At 44.5% G+C, this 18,235-nt stretch overlaps 1 protein-coding gene across 1 annotated transcript in view; it reads right to left on the reverse strand.

Annotated features, from left to right (window-relative positions):
• TOP3A (DNA topoisomerase III alpha) overlaps positions 1–18,235 on the reverse strand; it is a 262,802-nt gene that overhangs the window by 141,226 nt on the left and 103,341 nt on the right. The window contains exon 5 of the mRNA XM_085628981.1: positions 18,111–18,219. Coding sequence (XP_085485107.1) covers positions 18,111–18,219 — 109 coding nt within the window. The remainder of the gene's footprint in view (positions 1–18,110; positions 18,220–18,235) is intronic.

Consider the following 18,235-nt stretch of genomic DNA (forward strand, 5'->3'; position numbering starts at 1 on the left):
AAACTAGCAAGGAAACATTCACATCAGTCTTCACACTTCCAAGTTACAAAGCCTCTTTGAGGTGACAAGCAATCTAGGTCAACCAATGGGACAGCACATGGCACAGAGAAAAACCTTCTGGCCCACACCTGTAGAACACCACCACATTGAGCGGAGGTAAAAAAACACCTACAAGCATAGCACACTCACTAAGAAACTAACACTCAAACTGTTATCACAAGAGGAGCACAAGGCTGTGAGAGAACAACTGTTGCAGCCCTCTCCTCTAGAGGATACCACACGATCCTGATGCAGCATCAACTCTGTTCATCCATTACTGTAAGAGGATATCCGCTCTGGCCTTCCATGTAAGAAGGGAGCCCATCTCTCAGAAGAGAAAAGCAGATGAGCTATGATGTCTAGGAGGGACCCATATCATTTTGAGAAGAAAGGGGCACACACCAGCCCTCACCGCAAGGATGGCACTGCTTCCCTCATTTGAGAATAGCACACCAGCAGTCACTTCTAAGAGGATGTAGCCTCGTTGTAAGAAGTTGTACATTTAAGTTTATCCATGGAAGCAAGCCACACAAACATGAATAGTAAGATTAGATGAGATTAGGTGAACTATAATGAGATCTTCGTTACTATTCAAAATTGTTAGACTAACCCAAGTGGTTTGATGGGGAATCATGGGAGTATCCAAAACCTTATGAATATTATCACGGTCATTCAATTAACAAAACAAGCATTGGTAAAGCCAATAGGCCTGGTGTTGCTGTCAGTCTTTTGGTTTTGTGATGCTTGCTTTGTTAGCTTTTTGTAGAACTTTATTGATGGAGTAGCTGCTGGGCACATGACAATATTTTTTTTTAAAACAAATCGCAAACAAAATATATTTGGGATCTCTAAAAGTACTCATTACCAAAGTGGTTTCTGTCACTGAAGGGAAATAGTTTCAGTCCGGATGTGCTCCATGTTAAAGAGCAGAATGCCATTCCTCACAGTGAAATAAGCCAATGGCTGAAGAGAGGTGACCACTGCGCCATATTCTAGTGGGTGGAATTAAAATGTGAATGACAACAGCTGACCAATGGATGGAGAAGGATGGCGAAATTCCTCTATAAGTAAAATATATATGCTATACTATACTATATTATATGTAATATTACAGCAAAACCAAGAGTTCTTGGCTGATGCCAGGCCTAAAACTGATAATTTATTATTGGCTGGGAATTGCCGGAGCCCGCAGGAAGGACTGGATAACGATTCTCTAAAAAGAATGCAGTCACTTTAAACATTTTGGAGCCCCCTGCAAAAATGCCCCACTTCTCATGATATGGAACACATGCATCACCAACAGTCACACCCAGTGAATATTTGTTTTACAAGACAAACGATGTTGCAGTGCAACATACGGTATCTGATGAGGTGGCAGGGTGGGTGAAGTGACAGACGAAGAGGTTTGTGGGTTAGTAGATACTGATGACCAACGTTTGACACATTTTAAACATACTATACAGGGTGATGCGTTAAACTCCATTATTGTAGTGAACAACTTACGTATGATTGATACTTTGGTTGATACCCCACTGGTGCAATATCTGACAGTTCAGGGGGGGGGGCCATGTAAGTACAATCGACTTTATGCTGATCTCTAGTAGGTACTCACACCTTGTCGAAAATGTTGCAGTCGAACCTAATCCTGCTAGTGACCAAATCCTCTTACTGTCTCTTTACGTATTGTGGCGCAAAAGGGTAAGGTTTCTGACTGTTTAACAAAATATAACCATAATCAAGGAATAAGGCTAAAATGGGACACTATAAACCAGAAGGATTTTGAGGAGTCTATTATTAAAACGAATTTAACACAAGTAATGACCTGTCTAACCGAAACATCACAGCCAGATGTAATACAAAATTTTGAAACAATTTGTGACGACATGGCCAAGAATTTGCACAGACCAATGAGAAAGGGTAGCACCCCTGAAATAAGATGGTTTAACGCAGAGTGTTCTGCGGCGCAAATACAATTGAAGAAGGCTCTTCATGCAGTCCCCCAGGATAGGGATATGATAAGGGCAGCCAGGCAGACCTATAAAAAGGTAATCGAGCAGAGAAAGGACGAACTGAGAAGGCAGGCTTGGAATGATCTTGAAAGAGCAAATGCCCTGAAGGATTCCAGGGGTTTCTGGGAGGTGATAAACCGCCCACTCTTTACTAACGAGACAAGGGCCATGGATACTAACATAACGGGAGTGGCCTGGGAGACCCATTTTACCAAAATATTTAGCCCAATGGGTGTCCTATTAAGTGAATGTGAGGAGGAAATAAGTATTAATATAGAAACCGCACAACAGCTTAGCATATCACTTTCACTGGGTGAAGTAGAGGAGGCATTGAGAAAGGGTATTCCCCTAAAAGCTCCAGGGCCAGATGGCGTGCCCCTGGACTTATTCAAAAGCAACTCACAAATCTGGGCTCCGTTGATACTCAATGTTTTTAAAGCAGTAATTGTGGGTCGTATCCCATCATTTTGGAAAAAAGCAGTGGTGGCGCCAATTTTTAAAAAGGGAAACAGAAATTACCCCACATGCTACAGACCTATTTCTTTAATAGATGCATTGTGTAAGCTACTGGGGCGTGTAATCCTTGCACACCTGGAGTCATGGGCCAATACTTCCGGCCTTATAGCGAATACTCAATTTGGCTTCAGGAAGGGAAGGGGAACGACCGAGCAGTGCCTTAATCTGTTGATGATTATGGGCAAGTACATGAAGGCCAGGGGTGTTTCGATCCATATGGACTTGTCCAGTGCGTTCAACATGGTCTGCTGTGGTAAACTGTGGTCATTAATGGATACCATGGGATTTGAGGAACCGCTTGTTACCCTGTTGCGCAGACTACACACATCTAGCACTGTAGCTATCCGGTACGGCGCAGGGGGAGAAAAGACTAAACCAATTGCATCAACTGAGGGAGTGCGTCAGGGTTGTATATTGGCCCGTTTTCTATTTTTAGTTTATACAAATGGTCTAGAGCATTTTCTGCTACAACAACAATTGGATTTTCAAATGATTGAGGTAAATGGGTACCCTTATTGTCCTATGCGGACACTGTCCTTATGACCTTAACAGCAAACAGCTTACAAAAATGTCTGACTGCATTTAATGAATTTATGTCAGGACTGGACCTTAAGGTTAATTTTAGTAAATCTTTTATTATGACGTGCGGCCCAAACAAAACTAAAACACGTAAGTATATAGTAAATGATACAGTTATCGACAAAGTGCCAAACTTTACCTACTTGGGGAATCTTTTCAATAATAAACTGAGCTGGGACAACTTGAACAAACTAATAGAACTATAGAGGGGCTTTTTCGTTTTGCCAGCAAACTAGGGCACAAGCCGGTAGCTGAATTGAAAATATTGTATAAATCCAAATGTCTGTCAGTGGCCACCTATGGGGCAGGAGTATGAGGATATCACCATAGTGCACAGATTCAAATATTAGAAAACCCGTTTTTAAAACGACTCTTACTTATCCCCAGTAGCTCTTTTACCTCATTCTGCCATTCGGAGGTGGGCCTAGAATATGTGACTGACAGAATCAATATTGCCCCCGTGCTTCTAAGGGGGAAAATCTGGACCTCAGAAAACGTACTATTTTCAAGAGGCATTTTAAGGGATTGTATGAATCTTGACAACGCAATGGTGATCCCCTGGCTTCGTTATGTCAAAGACATTTTTTGTAAGACAGGCCTTGAAGATTTTTATAAAAACCCAGAATCCATTCAACACAATGTGAAGATGGTTATTAAAAATGCTTATTATACGTTTTTAAGTTTGTTAAATCAGGACAATAACCTAGTGGATCTTGCTTTTTTAAAATCAGCAACAATTCTATTGGTCTTTCACCACCCAGGTTCACTCACGTTTCCTAATGACCAGACTCAGCTTAAGCACATTGCACTTTCTTGTGGCTTTTCCAAAACAGGGGGGATGGTGTGAGAGACTTACCCCCTGTCCGTGTACTAACGTAGCCAAGCAGAGCACAATGCACCTCATGCTCTTTTGCACACACTATAAAGATCCAAGGGCCCGTTTTATTAAGCCTATCCTAAGGGATATTCGTCCATGTTCTTATAAAGAGGGTTTTAACCATCTGAGGTCACTATCAACTGTTATTATCTGCAGCTCTGTGCTTAGTTTTATCAAAACTGTTTTCTTAATTAGGAAACTTTATGAACTGTGAATTGTCTTATTGAATCCGTTTAATTAAGAATTAACTTCTGTGCACTGTTTTTAAAAAAATCTATGTATTTTAAACTGAATGTATGATCCCTCTGTAAACTTTTATAATTCATTTGAATCGAACAAAGTTATTTGACTGACTGACAGACTAAGAGTACCACAATCGCCATGAATGCCATTTTTCCAGCCTCGGTTGTCCTACCTTTCTTCCTTATTAACTGATAAGGAGACTGATTTCGCAAAAGTTAGGCTGGGAGAGATAGAAGACTTCAAGTAAGCAAGCTGTACAGACCTACTGGTGGTAGCCATATCTTTTGTAGAAGAAGTGTCTAAAAGGAATACTGTTAAAAAGAATACAGATTGGTCCACATCGCCTACATCGGTCTGCTATATCTTTGGAAAGCCAGCAATGCTGTCTTAGCTCTGGTGGAATGAAAGTCATTGAGATATCTGAAAGCTTCTAACAGTTTTGAAATGCAATAAACTGTGCACTAGGAAATAGTTGCCTTAGCCTTATTTGCAGGGGTAATGTTATGATTCGTCACAAACAGAGGCTCACAGATCTCAAAGGGTTTTCTCCTTGCCAGCTAGAACTTTAGAGAGCTAGGTTGTTTAGGTGCCAGGTTTGGCACCTCCAACAGAGGGCAAATAATAGGACTTTCAATAAGGCTAGATGAATCAAGGGAATGGGAAAGAAAGGAATACGGTAACATCCCCAACCATATCAAGAGAACAGCATCCCCCATGTGTTTCTACTTCCTCCCCACCCGGAAACAAATATCAAACAAAGGATATAGGATATTGCCATGTGACAAAAGAGCTTTTCATGGCCTCCAAGTGCTGAAAACTGCAGCACCCTATGATGATGTCCCACTCACATGGGGCATGAAAAAGCCTGCACAGAGTATTCACTTCCATATTTATTTCCCCCGCTATTTGGTAGTGTGCCTGGAAAATATTGTATATTGAGAAGAACCAGCCGAAAAGCTTAGCAACTGGTAAAGGGAGTGAGACAGGGAGCACAGCAGTGTTGTTCACGAGAACAAGTACAATTGCCGCTCCTTCACCTTGGAGGAAAGGGAAGCAGAAAGGAAGGACCTAAGGCATTGAAAAATGACCTTAAGATCCAAATGGTTTGTATTTAGGGCTATGGTCGGGAGGGTCAACAGCCATTGAAGCGCCCTTTGGCAATGTGAGGCCCAACCATACCGGCATGAGTGCACGGTAATTAGATAAAGGGTATTGAAGACTGAAAATGAGCACCTTTAATAGATTTGATTCCAGAGTCCGTCCACCAGCAAAGAGACAACAAATGACTGGGAAATTAATCTGTGCATGAAGCTCCACAGCCTGAATCCCATTTATAGCCAGGAAATTTAGCAAAAACCTCATCCATAACTCAGTCAAGAGCATGAATCCTTTTTGGAAGTGACATAATAAAGCTTGCAGAAATCGATGAATGCCCCTATAAATGTATTCCTCTTGGATAAAGGCAGGTGAGAGGTTTTCTGGTCTATAGATAATCCCACATCAAACAGTAATGCAGATCAGGGTCATATACTCCTTTGGCAGGAAGCTGCTGAAGACTGCTTTTATCAGCTACAGCAGTCCTAATAAGGTAATGAATGCACCCCAGAAGGCAAACATGAGCCACCACTACGAAATGAATCTCAAACTCTCTGGAAGAAGCATTCAAATGATAAATTCGACAAATATATTCACACTTCTGACCTAAAATTGTAGACATCAAATAGTGACAGTGCTCTGCCTTAACAGGTGTATGGAAGTATGCAACACAACAAGATGATGGGCGGAGTGCTGAAACCTTTCAAACACTCACCCCCAGTCACAGATTTAAGCTTAAATTTCTGACGATACTGATTGCCCCCAATGCGGTTTATTGAGCCCAGAACAACTTGTTGCATTAGAGAGAAAGTCATCCTAGATATCTCTTTAAAGGACTTTGGTATACAAACCCGAAGAAGCTTGTGATTTTGGTGTGGCCTCAAATATACTCTTTACTTTCTTACTTTACTAAAGTTGTTTCAACTTAGAATGCTTTCTGCCCTTAAAAAGCTACGAAGCAGAGGAAATTGTGCTTAAGGATTTCTGCAGTTATAACACTAGTTTCGCACTTCTCAGGAGCCTAACCTGATAAAAAAAAGTTCCTACGTCAAACAATAAGTTCATGAATTTGTGATGTATGTCATTATGAAGAGATGGGGCAGACAACCATGGTTGCGTTTCCATGCGAACAGTTTTTCAAAACACTAGATGTTGTGTCAGTCAGATTTGTATTACTCTGTTAACTATTCCAAAGATGCATCTTTGCTGCCTGAGAGCCAGAAGAGGAATTTATTTTGCCATTCAAAGTAAGAAATGCAGCAAATGCTTCTAACTTCTCCCAATTTGTCATACGATAAGCAAGAATTACTGAATATGCATTCATGTGTTGCAAAGAAAGGGACAAATGAAGGAAGGACTTCATAACCTTGTTTTCCTACTTATTAGCGACCTTTTTATAACCCCATTAAAGGGGGTGCTGGATCCTTTCCATTACAAATGCAGCAGTAATCATAATGGACTGACCAGACAAGTTACTGATAACAAGAAATGGCAAGTTCTCGTGTGCTTTTTAGAAGGCTATGAGTGATGATGAGGCAGAGTGCAAATGGACTGTTCCATCAGGGACGGCTGCATCTTAGGAAAGGAGCTGATCAATTCAATGTTGAAAAAAGACCAGAAGAAACAAATAACTGTGTTGTGACTTTTGGCACAAGTTAAAACCTACAAACAAGGTTCCTTAACGTTGTGATGGACTCAGATTCAAATTGGATGGAAGAGTACTGTGAACAGAAAAATGTGGACACTAAGTTAGGTGGGGTGCAAAAATGTATTTGTAAGAGGTCTAGCTAACCTCATCAAGGTGTCAGTTGACAAGAAGTGATACTCAATAATAGGTTGGAAACCGTTAGTTTCTGACAGATTAGGTGTAAAACAACCTTCAAACCTAGGGAAGATTCCAATGAATGGTAGATATATCTTATAGCAAGCATTTAAAATCACCAGTCCCAAACCTATACCAATTACTTTTCTTACCCTCCTGTTTCTCCTCAATACTTGAGCGTTGAGTGTCTAACTGAAGAAAAACCTCCCATAGTAGGCCTGAAAATCAAAACGGGCCTTAAATTTGGATTTACAAACCTTAACACTTTAAGTTCTACTTTATATGAACTAGGAACAGGATGGGTGGTTTTAGGGAGAAAGTGGTAGATGATCCTGGTCTCCTAAACTCGTGGCAGATGGTTCAAGAACATGGGAACTAATCCTCTTTCAGAGACCAACTGCCCTGCATCGGACTGGCTTATAGGCAATCAGTCAATGGCCGACAGGCTGGTCAGAAATGTCAGTACATGGGCTCTTTTAAAGTCTCGCGCCTAGCGTTGCAGTGCGCAGAACTGCTCGCACAGCGAGAGACCTCTTGTACGGGGTTTGAAAATCGGCCTAGGAATCGCACACGCTCGTGCGTGTGCTTTTACTTTTGGCCCACGCGATTGGGTTTTGCGTGTGTGTTTTTCACTAAGACGGCAAGCAATAGGCCAAAGGCGGTCGCGTTGCTCCGCCCATGGCCTATTGGTGTCTATTACGCTCACCGCCGGCCATGTGGTTTCAATTATCGTGCCCAGACACCGGCGCGATAATTGAAACCACATGGCCGGCAGTGGCGCGCGCACCACGCACGGGCTTCTTTGTTATAGATGGACAGATAGCGCGCTTTCTAACGTCATTCTCGCAACATCAGACGACTGTGCAAGAAGCAAACCATAATGCTATGAGGCGCTATATAAAACCCATAATTTAAGGGCTATATACGTGTTACTGAAGATTAATGCAAATCGATTAAAACAATGGAAGTAATCTTTCCTAAACACGTGCAATCATTCAATACTGATGTCATTGTTATGCCTCAGTGGGTTAGTTTTCCTGGTGCAGAGATCGGTGCACAGTTTCCCATCACCGAGGTGCGTGTGCCCTGTCCATCACGGGTTCCCATCTCTGCGAGACAGACCTGTAGGCTCATGCACATTCTGCTGCGGTGTGCGTGTAAATCACAGCAGAAGAGTTTGGGCGGTAAATGTTTCATAACCACAGTGTTTTGGGGGGGAAGTTGCGAGTCGCTGGCGCAGAAGGTTATACAAATCACCAAGCGCTAATGTACATATTTTTTTTTTTTACAGATTTGCTTAACATGCAGATTAACCAACCCGAGTAAAATAACTCGGAGGATCGAAGCGTCTGTGCCAGGCGTGTGTGTGGCTAGAGTCCCAGTTTCCAACCCCAGTAAAATAGCTCGGCCGGCGTGTACTTTTACTTCTTTATAAGAATAGCAGACTGATATGCCCAGTTTTCCGCCATGTGGCAGTGGCTGGTTTCTTTTCTGTGGCTATTTCGGGCAGCCCTCAGCTGTTTTCTGTGACTCAGACAGGGCCCTGGTGGGGGAAGGAGCTGGGAAGTGTGGCTACAAACCCACGAGTTTGTCTGGGGCCTCCAAGATGGTCGCCGCACTCAATACTACGGTTGTCCGAAAATCCAGTCTTGTAGTCACAAAGAAGACCGTGGCAGAGGCCTAGGAGGTACGTGAGGTCATGACCCCCGTCCTCCCTTCGGCCATCTGCTGCACAGTGCAGAGACTGCACACAATGGCTGGATGAATGAAAAACAGGCACATTTCATCTGGCGCTGACTGCAGCTCAGCACCCAAAGAATTCAACAAGCTGTAAAGTGTAATCAAGTACTTTAAAATCTTTAAAAATACAAAAGGGGGTAGGATAGCACACTGACTAGCATGCTCATTCCCATCCTCTTGGCCCTATCCATTCTGGTAAGGTGTGGTGTAAAGTAGCAATTTACTCACAGTGATTGCATTTGTAGTTTGAATGTTCAAAACCAGTAGGTGCTGTCACGTGTTTTTAGGTCTCATCTAGTTAAAGATGAAAACGTTTTTAAACAGACATCTACTTTTTTTCTTCTTGCACGGCTGCCTGTATTCACTTTTTATAGTTAGTGTTTTGATTGGCTCTCGTTTTTTTTGTTTGAGCGTTTTGTTTCGCAAAACTTTAATGTCATAAGGAATATGCTACTTACCAGTATGCATCTGTTCTTGGCATGTAGAGCTGCAGATCTATACACTGTGCATAGATCGCCATCTGGTCTTGGGCCCGGATGTTTGCAGTTTGTTTTTCTTCTTGGACAGTCTTTGGAAGTCACGAGTTCGGTGACTCCTCCTTCGGTCCGTACTGCGCATGGGCTTCGGCTCCATCCTCAGATTGTTTTTCGCCAGCAGGGAAAAGATGGAGCGTAGTGATAATAGTGAAGAAACCCATGTGTGTTGTATCTAAATAAGATAGCCTGGAACGGATACAGGTAGCCGGGGAGGCGGGTGGGCGTGTATAGATCTGCAGCTCTACATGCCAAGAACAGATGCATACTGGTAAGTAGCATATTCCGTTCGAGGCATATGAGCTGCAGATTATACACTGTGCATAGATTATATAGCAGTACCCAACCCTAGCGGCGACCACCGGTATCCGTTGCAGTAGTTTGAAACAGTGTCTTTAGTACAGCCTGGCCCACACTAGCCTGTTGTTTGGAGTGCACATCTACACAGTAATGTTTTGTGAAGGTGTGCGGTGTTGACCATGTGGCTGCCTTGCAGATGTCATCTAAGGGTATGTTCCCTAGAAAAGCCATAGAAGCCCCTATCTTTCTTGTAGAGTGGGCTTTAGGTGGAACAGATAATGTTCGTTTTGCTTTGTGATAGCAAATGTGTATACACTTTACAATCCACCTAGCTATCCCTGATTTTGAAATGGGGTTGCCTTTATGCGGTGGAGAGAAGGAGACGAACAACTGTTTAGTCTTTCTGAAAGGTTGCATTCTTTGTATGTAGTACAGTAAGGCCCTTTTAACGTCTAGTGTATGTAGAGCCCTTTCCGCAACAGATTGAGATTGCGAGAAAAAAACCGGTAACTCCACCGATTGATTAAGATGGAAGGGGGAAATGACCTTGGGCAGAAATTTTGGATTTGTGCGAAGTATCACCTTGCTGTGATGTACTTGTAAAAAGGGTTCTTGTATAGTGAACGCTTGTATCTCGCTAACCCTTCTAAGGGAAGTGATAGCTACGAGGAAAGCTGTTTTCCAAGTGAGGAACTGTAGCTCACATTTATGCATTGGTTCGAAAGGCGGACCCATTAGCCTTGTAAGAACTACGTTTAGATTCCATACAGGTGAAGGTGGTGCCCTGGGTGGAATTACTCTTTTAAGGCCTTCCATAAAGGCTTTAATAGCAGGCACTCTGAACAGTGATAAATGCTGTCTGTTTTGTAGGTAAGCAGCAATTGCTGCTAGGTGTAGACGGATGGATGAGTACGCCAGGTTACACCTTTGAAGATGGAGCAGATAGCATATGATGTGTTGTATGGATGCATCTAAAGGGTTGATTGTATTGTTACGGCAGTAAACAACAAATCTCTTCCACTTTGCGGCATAGCATGCTCGAGTGGTAGGACGTCTGGCTTCCTTGATAATGTTCATGCAATCAGGGGGAAGATTAAGATATCCAAATTCTAAGATTTCAGGAGCCAGATCGCAAGGTTGAGCTGAGCTGGGTCCGGGTGCCTGATTTCTCCATGGTTCTGGGTTAGGAGGCATGGGGACAGGTGCAGTTTTTGATGTGGTACCACCGATAGCTGTAGTAGTGTGGTGTACCACGGCTGCCTGGCCCATGTTGGGGCTACCAGAATGAGTGTGAGGGAGTGCTGCTGTAGCTTCCTTACCACTAACGGAATTAGTGGGAGAGGTGGAAAGGCGTATGCAAATCTGCCTGACCAGTTCATCCATATCGCATTGCCTTTGGACAATGGGTGTGGGTATCTGGCGGCGAAGCTTGGGCATTTTTTGTTTTCGTGGGTGGCGAAGAGGTCTATTTGAGGATGCCCCCACTTGTGAAAGAATGGGTGAAGAACTTGTGGATGTAGTTCCCATTCGTGCATTTGCTGCGTTTGTCTGCTGAGCAGATCTGCCATGGTGTTTTGTATGCCTGGGACGTGTTGTGCCAGGAGAAAGATTTTTTGTGGAATTGCCCATCTCCATATGCTCTGTGCTAAGCGGGAGAGCTGGGGAGAGTGTGTCCCCCCCCTGTTTTTGAATATAATACATTGCAGTCATATTGTCTGTGCGAATGAGGACTGCCTTGGCTGAAATTTGTTTCTGAAACGATTTCAGGGCTAGAAAGATCGCCAATAACTTCTGATGGTTGATGTGGAGTTACCTCTGTTGTTCTGTCCATAGACCTTGCACTGTGAGGTGTGATAGATGCGCTCCCCAGCCGGAGAGCGATGCGTCCGTTGTCAGAATCACCTGAGGAACCGAGTCCAGGAACGGTCGCCCTTTGGAAAGGTCTGTGGTGTTCCACCACTGCAGAGATCGATGGGTGCGTCGTCCACCAACACCAGATCCGTCAGCTGTCCCTGGGCCTGGTTCCACTGGCGTGCTAGGCACTCTTGGAGTGGACGCATGTGAAGTCTTGCATGGGGCACTATGAAAATGCAAGACGCCATCATCCCTATTAGTTTCATGAACACTCTTGCTGGGAGAGAGTGCTGAAGAAGGAACTTTTGGCGCAGGGCTTGCATGCTTGCGATTCTGGCTGAGTTGGGATAGGCTATAGCTTTTGAGGTGTCTATAGTGGCACCGAGGTATTGCTTTGTGTGAGACGGTATCAAGTGGGACTTTTGGTGATTCACCATAAAGCCTAGCTGGTGGAGTAGTTGTATGGTAGTGTTTTTGTATTCTGCACACACTGGTGGTAGGACGCGGCTTTTATGAGCCAGTCGTCCAGGTAGGGGAAGACGTGAATGTTTTGTCTTCTGAGGTGTGCTGCCACTACTGCCAGGCATTTGGTAAACACCCGTGGTGCGGTTGTGACCGGAAGGGGAGAACCTTGAACTGATAATGTTGGCCGTCCACCACAAATCGGAGGTACTTTCTGTGAGCAGGGTGTATTGGAATATGAAAGTATGCGTCTTTCAGGTCCAGTGTAGTGAGAAAGTCGCCCTGACGGAGGAGTGGGAGAACTTGCTGAAGAGTTACCATATGAAAATGGTCTGAATGGATGTATGCATTTAGAGGCCGGAGGTCTAGAATGGGCCGTAGGGTCTCGTCTTTCTTCGGTATGAGAAAGTACAGAGAGTAGACCCCTAGATTTTGCTAATCGACGGGTACCTGCTCTATCGCGTGTTTTTGCAGGAGGGAGAGTACCTCTTGTTTCAGAAGTGTGGTATGTTCTTGTGACATAGCACGGTGTCTGGGTGGAATATTTGGGGGGGTAGAAGTTAGTTCGAGACAGTACCCTGACCGAATAATTTGGGTCACCCATTTGTCTGATGTTATGGCCTCCCAGGTTTGAAGGAAGTCTTGTAGTCTGCCCCCGACCGGAGTGGAATGGTCTGGGGGGAGCGGGGGAAAGTCGTTGTGTGGGCGGTGTGGCAGAACGGGCGGTGTTGGTTTTGCCCCTGCCTTTATTATTGTTTCCTCGATATCCACCTCTTTGGTAGCCCTTTTAGAAGGTATTCTGAGGAGGGGACTTGTAGGACGTGGAGGCGTTATCGGAAGAGTAACCTCTGCCAGAGCCTCGAAAGGAGGAACGGCGAAAGGAGCGTCTAGGGGTTTGTGATTGCAGGGCTCCCATAGACTTCACCGTATCTGTATCCTTCATTTTTTCCAGGGCTTCGTCTACTTTTGGGCCAAATAAGTATTGTTGGTCAAAAGGGTGGTTTAATATAGATGCTTGTACCTCTGGTTTAAAGCCTGAGATCCTGAGCCAGGCGTGACGGCGAAGCAGAACACTGTTGTTCATAGCCCTGGACGCCGTGTCTGCTGCGTCAAGTGCACATTTAATAGAGGTGTTGGTAATAATCTTTCCCTCTTGTATCAGTTCATGAGCCTTATTCTTATATTTCTCTGGGAGATGCTGCATGAGAGCCTCCAGCTCCTCATAGTGCGCTCTATCGTACCTCGCCAGCAGCGCCTGCGTGTTGGCGATGCGCCACATATTGGCAGCTTGCGAGGCAGTGCGTTTGCCTGACGCATCTAAGAGCTTGGACTCCTTATCAGGTGGTGGAGCCTCACCAGATGACTGAGAGTTGGAGCGCTTCCTAGCTGTGGAAACCACTGAGTCTAGGGGCGCAGGTCCTTTAATATAGACAGGATCCGTGGGTGCTGCCTTGTACTTCTTTTCTATTCTGGGGTTTAAGACCCTAGCTCTGACGGGGTCTTTGAAAACCTCTGTGGCATGCTTGGTCACCCCTTTAAGCATGGGTAATATAGCGGTGGATTTATCTGCATGTCAAATGTGTCAAGTAGGAAGTCTTCCTCAACTGGATCACTGTGTAACTCCACCCCATGATAATGTGCCGCCCGTTGTAAGAGGTGGTGGAACCCCAGGGAGTCCTCTGGTGGAGACGGCCTGGATGGATAGAGATCATCCTGAGGCACATCTGGGACATCAGGATTGTGATAATCCTCCCATGGGTCAGGTGTTCCCGGACGAGTGGGGTCCTGCGGGGCATCTGTGGGATCATAGAATGGATCTCCGTGTTCATCAGGGTCTGGAGACGGGGTTGGAGACTGATGAGGCAAGGGTGGAGAAGGTGGGGGCAGAGATGGAGGGGGTGGAGGGGGTGGAGGAGGAGGAGGTGGAGGGGGTGGGGAGGGTACTCTGAACGGGGATGTGGCAGAGTCCTTCCGTTTTGGTGGTGGAGGAGGAGTTGGCTTGTCCAAAAGTCTTTTCTTGGAAGACAAAATTAAATGTCCAGTCCTTGGATCCTTTGTTAAAGTCTTTTGAAGAGGATCCGGTGTGAAAAGCTCCTCCGGCACAGATTCCTCCATCGGTGCCGATGTTTTCGGAACCGAAGGCTTCGTCGGTTTATCCGCGCCGTGCTTTCTCGGGGGATCCGATTTTTTGGTCGGCGTCGAGGCAGGCTTCGACACGGAAGCGTCGGTGCCGAGGGATTTGTGTTTGGCCAGGTTTCGACACCGATGGCTTCGGAACAGAGCTTGTTTTCTTCGGTGCCGAAGAATGTTTTTCGGCGCCGCTAGGAGGCTGGCTCGGGCCCGAGCCGCCAGGAGACTTGTGATGCTTTTTCACCGGGCCCGAAGGTGGGGTGATAGAAGCAGTATGCTTGGTTTTCCCTAGGCCCGGAGGCGAAGGGGTAACCGGAGTCTCTTTCGGTATGGGCGCGGGAGTGGGAGGGGGTAGAGTACTCACGACCCTCTGCGCCGGTGTGATCTCCTCCACGTCGGAGTCGTCGGCCTCGGAAGCACTGACGACGTCGTCCTCCAGCTCGGTGTGCTGCTGTCCCGAAGCTCCGGTGTCTTCTCCGAAGATGTCAGGTGGAGCCGAGGTCAATGAGTGCGCCATGGTGCGTCGAGCTCGTCGATCCCGAATAGTCTTTTTCGAACAAAAAGACTTGCAGGCGGGGCAGTCTCGGGCCTCATGTACGGGAGAGAGGCAGAGGTTGCACACCTGATGGAGGTCGGTGTGGGGAAATTTAGACCCACATTTTGGGCACTTCTTGAAGGGAGTCCTTTCCATCGGCCGAGACCGGAGTCGAGATAGGCCCGAAGGCCGCTGCCGATGCCTGGAATCGCAGAAGTGCCGAAGAGAGAGATGAAGAAGTCGATTTCGTCTAAAGAATCTCGATGGACGAGGATTTTTCGTCGAAGGTCGAACTGGAAAGGTTCGAAGCCGGAGCACGAAGTATTACATCCGAGCCTGATGGCGGAAAAAAACAATCTGAGGATGGAGCCGAAGCCCATGCGCAGTACGGACCGAAGGAGGAGTCACCAAACTCGTGACTTCCAAAGACTGTCCAAGAAGAAAAACAAACTGCAAACATCCGGGCCCAACACCAGATGGCGATCTATGCACAGTGTATAATCTGCAGCTCATATGCCTCGAACATGTATTTCCCATTTGCACATAGGACAAAGAAAAACATTGTTTTCTTCTGGTCAGTAGGTGGCGATATGGGCAATGCCTTTCAACATTACATTTAATATTGTATTTGAATATTGGGATTTATATAGCGCTTCATAACTATCATCGCGAGTTAGAGGCATTTTATTTGTGTACTGGATGCGATGAATTCATTTTTGGGCTTCAAGAATTTCAAGATTGTGTTTTCAGGACTAGGTATTAGTGACGTTTTTAGGTATTTTACTTTTGGTATTTTATTAGCAATATTGATGTATTTTTCTTTTTTAGTTTATGTTTTATGACCTATAATCCTTTTGTGTCCGCTCATGTACACAGAACACAAATATGGGGGTGTAGTCACCCACTGCAGCATCAGTAAACCTCATGTGTGGGGTACATTCATGGCATACCCTGTGGCATGTTTGTCTATGTTTTTGTGAGAATAAAGTAATGTGTTTGACCTTCACACCCGCCAATTTTGTGCCAGCACCTTTGCATGCTTGACAAGGCTTGCAGGCGCGTATAGGTGTTTACACTTTGGAGAGGGAGGGTTCAAAAGAGTTCTCATTCTCACAGACATGTTTTCCAAATTGTGTACTCGCCCCCAGCACACAAATATCCATTCACAAAAAGAATTGGCAGACTGCAAGTTCAGACCGTAGTGTGTTTTTTGATAGGAATAAAAAAGCAATTTTTTAAAAATTCATTTAATTTTAGGGAAGGATATGTGGCCTTGTGGCTGTAACTGTCCGCATTGAAATGGAACCGGATTCGAATACCGGCTTCGCTCACTTTTCCGTGATTCTGGGCAAATCACTTATTCGCCCGAGCCTCAAAGCATGAATAACATTATATGATACGTATTTAAAGCGCCTTAAAGCACTCTGACAACTTTGTGGTACCTGATAAAACTTAAATAAAAATAAATAAATAAATGTCTTTGATTTGAGAATTCTGAGCGTGTGTTTACGTGCATTATTGCAATTTCTTGGCGTTTGGAAAGTAGGAAGTCAGTGCTGCAGCGCTCACTGGTCACATATTTCTGTAATTCTATCCCGAAATAGCACAATGAAAGAACAAAATAAATATGCAAACTAGGAATGTAACATTCTCAGCTGAAGCCAGTCTATTTGAATGAAGAAACACTTTACTAAACTAGAAAGTAAAGCCTCCCTGCTTGCACTGGAATTGCTGGATAGCAGGGTGGGTTATGCGGTGCGTGAAGCCTCCAGTGCACAGATTTCTGTCTTGAGTGACGTCACTCTGTGTCTCATCCTTTTGAAGTTGTTAAAGCGGCGGCTCTGGGCCCGGAGTACAAACATGCTGCAGCAGTTCTTGGAGACTGTGCTAGTTGAGTGAGTCACAAAACATCAGATATTTTATATCACAACAATAGACATGGGAAGTATCTTTCAGATCTTGAGGAGTACCTTAAGGAAGTTCGTCAACAAAGACTGGTAAGTGCCTGAACCGCATTTCAGCAAGAGTATTGGAGACATAATTAAAACAAGCATTTGCAATGCAATAGGTCTTGCATTTGCAGGAGTTTGAGTTATTGGCATTGTAAATGACAACGACTTACTTCTGTGTTTTCAAAACCTGGAAGCGGTGTGTACACACGCACTTTAAACTTATAGTTCTTGCTTATGAGAAGCAAGGCTGGCAGTAAAAGAGGTGCAGTTACTGGCAGCATTGCTTCTCCTAAGCAACGACTATATGTACAAAGTGTGTGTTTACGCACCTCTTGTTCTTTAAATTATCACTCCACTTAAAAAACATACCTAAAAAACAGTCATTTACAACGTCAATAGCTCCAACTCCAACAAATGTGAGACCTACTGCATTGCAAAAAGCTTGTTTTGGCTTCCTCTGGTCCTGTTTTATGGTGTGCTGGGGTGGTTTTTATTGTTGGTTTCTCTGATATTAAAACAAACATTGTCTGCAGCAAGCTCAAATCCATGCAGTCTTCCATACCTTGTGAAACAATCATACACTATCCCTTTACAAGTTCAAAACTGCCCCAATTTGCAAACGTGGTCCACCTTTTAAGCTATCTAATGCACTAATTTATGTCACTTTTGTTTGGGGTCTGGCCTATTTTCTGTCCCAGTCCAACATTAGCTAACTCTGTGATCATGCTAAGTGTTGAATCCTTTGAAAGGACCTCAGACACATTCCTACAATTAAAATAGGAAGTCACCAGAAGGTCCTTTCCACAATACATTCTTTGAATGACTTTTAAGGTGACAGCATTATTTTTGGAGAAGGTTGTCTGCTGGTCTGAGTACCAGCGAAGGAAATTGACCACTGTTTGGAACAATTGACATCAGGGAGAGAGAGCAACAGATAAGTAACTTCTTCTCCAACACTGGATCATCATACAACTAGTAGGATATTTGGACAGGTCCTGCAACACCCCTGTGAAACCCAGGGGGTATTTCATGGCTAGGACGATAGCCAAGAAGGTAAACTAATAATCTTTTCATTTGAGTGAGACAGAACACCACGTTACCCTGTATCTTGAAGATAGAACATTTTGTACCAGCTAACATTTTAGGGTAGAGTTCTGCTTTCACAGTGTGCAAAATAAAGGCAACTGAAAAGGGCTCTAATGGGGAGAATAACTGAGGACAACAAACTTTAATCAGCTCCTCCTCTAAAATAAATAATAAACAATGTTTGAGCTACGATGATCAAAATTACTGTTTTCTCTGTGCCTACATATTGGTACCAGGGGACACAATAACGGTATGCAGTGGATACTAAGAAATTTGCAATAAAAGAAGTAAATAAGCCAAAAAGCAATAATCTTTGGGCGGGGGGCACCTGCGCACACCTGCTTTACAAACTTGTATGATCTCGAAGCCAATGTTCTCCCCCTCCCGATCGCAATCCGTCCAAATGACCAGCGCTTGACATTGTCGTGCCTCCTTTTCGAGTGTCCTCTAAAGAAACAGAGCA

Source organism: Triturus cristatus, chromosome 10, assembly GCF_964204655.1.
Source record: "Triturus cristatus chromosome 10, aTriCri1.1, whole genome shotgun sequence".
Classification (NCBI taxonomy): domain Eukaryota; kingdom Metazoa; phylum Chordata; class Amphibia; order Caudata; family Salamandridae; genus Triturus; species Triturus cristatus.